Source organism: Telmatherina bonti (assembly GCF_933228915.1).
Source record: "Telmatherina bonti genome assembly, chromosome: 20".
NCBI lineage: Eukaryota > Metazoa > Chordata > Actinopteri > Atheriniformes > Telmatherinidae > Telmatherina > Telmatherina bonti.
Window position 1 is genome coordinate 20720775 of NC_136618.1, and position 5392 is coordinate 20726166.

At 42.8% G+C, this 5392-nt stretch overlaps 1 protein-coding gene across 1 annotated transcript; it reads left to right on the forward strand.

Moving 5' to 3' along the window:
• Positions 1 to 2382: 2382 nt before the first annotated feature.
• myca (MYC proto-oncogene, bHLH transcription factor a) lies at positions 2383 to 4950 on the forward strand. Its single transcript, XM_079260155.1, has 3 exons — positions 2383 to 2577; positions 2899 to 3571; positions 3941 to 4950. Exons 2-3 carry the CDS (start codon positions 2932 to 2934, stop codon positions 4567 to 4569), a joined length of 1269 nt encoding a protein of 422 aa, XP_079116281.1. The 5' UTR covers positions 2383 to 2577; positions 2899 to 2931; the 3' UTR covers positions 4570 to 4950.
• Positions 4951 to 5392: the final 442 nt, after the last annotated feature.

Consider the following 5392-nt stretch of genomic DNA (forward strand, 5'->3'; position numbering starts at 1 on the left):
TAGTGCAGGATTTCAGTGTGTCCCCGCTCCAACACACCATACTCAGATGGATTCAACAGCCTATGAAGGTCTGCACAATGACCAAGTCAGATGTGTTGGAGCAGGGGAACAATGAAAACAGGACTTTGGCCCTATAGGGCTTCATTAAGTAGCTTGCATTAGTGTGTAAATGTAATCTATTTTAGACAGGATTTCACTTCATCAACGAGCACAAAACACTTTTCCTCTTTAACACTTCTTTCTAGATGGAAACATTTCACAGCATGTTGCAGAGTTCAAGAACACAAGTGAAGTCTGCAATGAGCACATCCACTTTTAAATCTCCTGTAATACACTCATCGTAAGTGTGCAAGTCAAATATTCTGTCCATGTGTGGCTAAAACCACCCTCAGACCTATATTTATTGCCTTCATTGGAGGGATTGGTTAAGTTTGATGATCATTTATCTAAGCTGAGGCAATCACAGGCAGACTCAAGAGGGTCTTACCTTTACTCAAGTCATTTGCAGCTTATTACTATTTCTCGTCAAATCCGGCATCAAATATGTTTTTGAAATATTTGAGGAATTGAATTAACAGGAAAGATTAAGAAATAACTCATTTTTTATTATAGCAAAGAATGGGTTGCTTGAGACTTTATGATGCTATGGCTAGTAAGCCGTGGCATCATAAAGTTTCAACAACCATTTTACAAAGGATACTATTGGTCTATAGATCCAAGATGTTTAATGTGCAACGTGTGTGGATGATGGAGTAAGCAACAGTTGTGAAGTTCATTTGTAGCATCGATATCAGCGTCTCCTCTTTTAAAACTCTTAGTTTCACAATTACTTATTCCTTTAAGTCAAGCAATTGTTCGAAATATCAATAGTCCCCCATATAGTGGATTAAACACAGAAGTGTATTCTATTTAAACCAAGAGGCATTTATTGTTTGTAGGGTTGGCAATTAAAAAAGAGAAAGGGGAAAAAAAACAACAATATAATGTATTGTAACTTCTTTCACTGCTCTGTTTGCAAAGCATCTCTAGCATTTGTCGAACTCACCTATCCACATGCCTATTCAGTAAGCTGTGGATATTGTATTTATGGTTTCCATAGCTCTCCCTCTTAAACGAGAGGACATAGAGAAAAGACTAAAACCGTGCAGGATGTAAAACTTGATTTCTTTACACTATAAAGAAAATAAAACACTTCAATATAAAAAAAAAACAACAATTTGAGCAGTTGACTCTGTCAAGATGTTGTGTGAGCAATTCAATTAACTATTTGATGCTATATCCAAAATCCTTAATGAAAACCTTGATAAAGGGCTCCACTAGCTCTTTGCTGCTATTCATTCATCTATATTTTACCTGGTTTACTCTAAAAATAATATTATTCAGTTGAATTCACGCCTCATTTGAGCAGCGCTCACCCACTTGAGCTGTGACCCACACACCCACCCACCCGACTGCTGTTCAGTCCTGCGGTGTTTCAAACAGCAGAGAGCGCTGTAAGCCCGCCCAACTCTCCAGCAGCAGCAGCAGCGGATCTTCCATCCAACCGCGGTACCCATCTGATTCCTTTAATTGCTTCCTTCCTGTAGTCAATTGGTGCCAATCTGTTCAACTCCAGAGCGAGTTTCATTATTTGGATGCAGGCAAGTTTTCAACCATTTAACTATGTGTATATTTACAGAAACTCGCTAAACCGCAGTCATTTAATGTTGTTGAAATCACCTGTTTCAGCCGGTTCAGAGCTGTCAGGGGCTGCAGGCAGACCGAGGTAAGGTTCTGCACCTGTAAGCATTTGCGAAATCGATGCACAAAACAGACGTATTTTACGTAAGTTTTATTTCCATGCATTTGGTATTTAGAAGAAAACAAAAACACACACAAACAGCAACGATGTGGTTAATGTAAAAGTGATTGATTTATGCATCTTCAGGCTGCAAACCTGACGAGCGGAATGAAGACTGTTTTAACAGATAACAGGGGCCACTTTAATGTTCTTTGTGCTTTTTGGCGGGGTTGTAAAATAACGTCCTTTACTTCTTGCATTTTTTTTTTTTTTTTTTTTTTTTGCATGCCGTCAATACTCTATGACCCCTCCCACTTTTGTAAATGGACCTGGCGTAATATTAATGAAAAAAAAAACCGACAAATATATCGAGAGAGGAGATTAAACGTGAAGTTTTATAAATGTTAAGGTCTTAAACGAGTTTAAAAAATAATACAAATAAATTTTAAAAAGATATTTGGGTTGAGCTACTTAATCAACGTCGGCGACCGCTTCGCGGGAAAAAAAAATCTTGCGGAAGGATACACGGTGCGGAGTACTGCGGCTGTTTTTATTGCAGCCCACTAGGCTCTCAGCTGTGAGTGTCACGCCGCTGATGACAGACTGTGCGTCGTCTTCAACGAATTGCTGCTGCAGCCTTTTAACTCTGCATGCATGCTTCACAGAGCCTGACTGGAAGCCAATACGACGCCTCTGTGGAAGGATTTAATGTTGCTATCGCACTGGAATAACTTTGCTGCCCTTTATTCCGCCACTGCGTTTACGTCTTCTTTCACCCACAGTCTAAAATTTCAAAGGTAAGGGAGAGAGCGGGTTTCTGCAGCTTCCCACGGTAATTTAGTCAAAAACGCATTAGTGCAATGTCAGGAGCTGAGTAGTAAAGGCGGGTTTTCCCCCTCCTGTAGTTCTTTTACTATCTGTACCCAGCTCGTAAGAGCACCTGCTGCAGCAGCACCGGTGCATGCACGCAATGCGTGCTCGTAGTGTCGGTGTTTTGGAGCGACCATGTGATCTTGCTCACACTTAATGTTTGCAGGATCCGTGACAAACAGCTGTCTGATTCAAACTCCCAGACCTTCTAGAAACCTCTAATGAGCTTCTTTCCCCTCTTCATTCAGCTTCGCCATAAGGAGGGCGTCACCAAGGACGACATGCCGCTGAATTCAGGTTTGACGAGTAAGAATTACGACTACGACTACGACTCTCTCCAGCCTTATTTCTACTATGACAACGAGGAGGAGGATTTCTACCCTCAACAGCTTCAGCCTCCGGCACCGAGCGAAGACATCTGGAAGAAATTTGAACTACTACCGACCCCTCCCCTCTCCCCGAGCCGCCGGCCGTCCCTGTCCAGTCTCTTCCCCTCCACCGCGGATCAGCTGGAGATGGTAACCGAGTTTCTGGGCGACGACGTGGTCAACCAGAGCATCATCTGCGACTCTGATTACTCGCAAACCTTCCTCAAGTCTATCATCATCCAGGACTGTATGTGGAGCGGTTTCTCCGCGGCGGCCAAGCTGAAGAAAGTAGTGTCCGAGCGGCTCGCCTCCCTGCATGCCGCGCGGAAGGACACAGCGGCGGCGGACGTTGCAGACCCCGCCGCGTGGAAGCTTAACACCAGCTACCTGCAAGACCTGAACACATCCGCGTCAGAGTGCATTGATCCATCTGTGGTTTTTCCATATCCCATTGCGGAGACGCCCAAGCACAGCACAGGGACGCTGCCCAGTAAAGATTTGGGACTCGACACGCCGCCCAACAGCGGCAGCAGCAGTAGTTGTAGTGACTCAGGTAAGCTGAACATGCATATGTCTGCAGACACACCCCTCTGTGCAAACAAGACTTTCCCTCTTTGCTGAGTGAACAAGGGTTGTAAAGGGCATGGATTGTTTTACACTGATGAGAAGAATATGGTGTAAAATCTTCATGTAATGTGATTTGCAGTCAGATTGTCAGGCAGGGAAAAACAAAACAAAACACAGCCGCTTCCACCAGTGTCATGTTAAGATTGCTGTGATTAGCTTGAAGGTGTAGGCACGTTGTGCATGTTAAGTAACAGCTCATTGATGGAGAGGGGCAGGTAGACAGCAGGGACTCTTGCTACTGTGACATGTAAGCAAGGACTTTGCTTCTGACAATGTTCTTTATTTGTTTTTGTAGAAGATGAAGATGGAGAGGATGATGACGACGACGACGATGATGAAGAGGACCAGGAGGAAGAGGAGATCGATGTTGTCACGGTGGAGAAGAGGCAGGCAGTGAAGCGATGTGACCCCAGCCCACTGGAGACCAGACATCCCAGCCCACTTGTGCTGAAGAGGTGCCACGTCTCCACCCACCAGCATAATTATGCCGCCCATCCATCCATGAAGCACGAGCAGCCGGCTGTCAAGAGGCTGAAGCTGGAGAGTAGCAGCAATGGGGGGGGAGGAGGCGGCGGAAGCAGCAGCAGTCACAGCAGGGTCCTCAAACAGATCAGCAGCAACCGTAAGTGTTCAAGCCCCCGGACATCCGACACGGAGGACTATGACAAGAGAAGGACTCATAACGTTTTGGAGCGTCAAAGGAGGAATGAGCTCAAGCTGAGCTTCTTCGCCCTGCGGGATGAGATCCCAGAGGTGGCCAACAACGAGAAGGCAGCCAAGGTGGTGATCCTGAAGAAAGCTACAGAGTGCATCTACAGCATGCAGTCGGACGAGCAGAGACTCCTCTCAATGAAAGAGCAGCTGAGAAGGAAAAGTGAACTTTTAAAGCAGAGGCTTGCACAACTGCAAAGTACTCGTGCTTGAAATTTTGAATCAGACTTTTCTGTTTTGTTTTTTTTTTTGTTTTTTTTCCAATGCAAGTTGAAGACTTGTTGTACAGTTGTTGCATGCAAATGCAAAATGGGTTGAGTTGTTTTGGAATCTCGTTTGATTTCAATGTTAAAACTGCCTCAGCTGAAGTTAATTAGATATTTAAAATTTTATTTTTATTAATAAAATGTTAAAAATGTGGCTATCCTGTTGGAGGCCCAAACTAAAATAAGTTTTTATGTTTTGTACATAATATTTTCTAAAGAGATGTATTTTTCAAATGTCTGGATGTTCAGACCCCCAGTTTTTTTTTATTTGTTTTGTTTTTTTTTTTTGCATTATGTTCCTAGTTTCCTTTTGAAATATAAAATGTTTTCTTGAATGTGTGTCCTTGTTCTTACCGTGAAAAGACACTTCTCAAACATTTCTACACAGCTCTATGAACTACATTCACACAAAGAGACGTACAGTCACATAACTACATTATTTGAATAAATATTCAGGGATAAATAGTTTCTGGAATGATGCTCACATGAGGCATGCAAAGGTTTAAGTTGAGAAATTCTTTAGTATGCATGCAAGTACAAGTTTTGTAAAGAAGACAAGGTAAGCAGATCATGTATGAAGAAACCTTTAATAAACTTGAGCTGTAAAGTTATAAAGTCTTACCATTTCTATGCTGTAATGTACATAAATGGTCATTTCTGCAAAGATAGACACATTTCACACGTGTAGGTACACCATATCACAGTTATCCTCCTGAGTATTTTGTTTTTGGTGCCTCATGTCAGTACATCATAAACCTGGACAGTAGTTT

What these genes read in the sequence shown, in the direction of transcription:
- myca (XM_079260155.1), top strand. Translation starts at nt 2,932, where the DNA reads ATGCCGCTGAATTCAGGTTTGACGAGTAAGAATTACGACTACGACTAC. An exon ending in CAGTAGTTGTAGTGACTCAG is followed by an intron (nt 3,572 to 3,940) that starts GTAAGCTGAACA and finishes TTGTTTTTGTAG; the next exon opens with AAGATGAAGATGGAGAGGAT.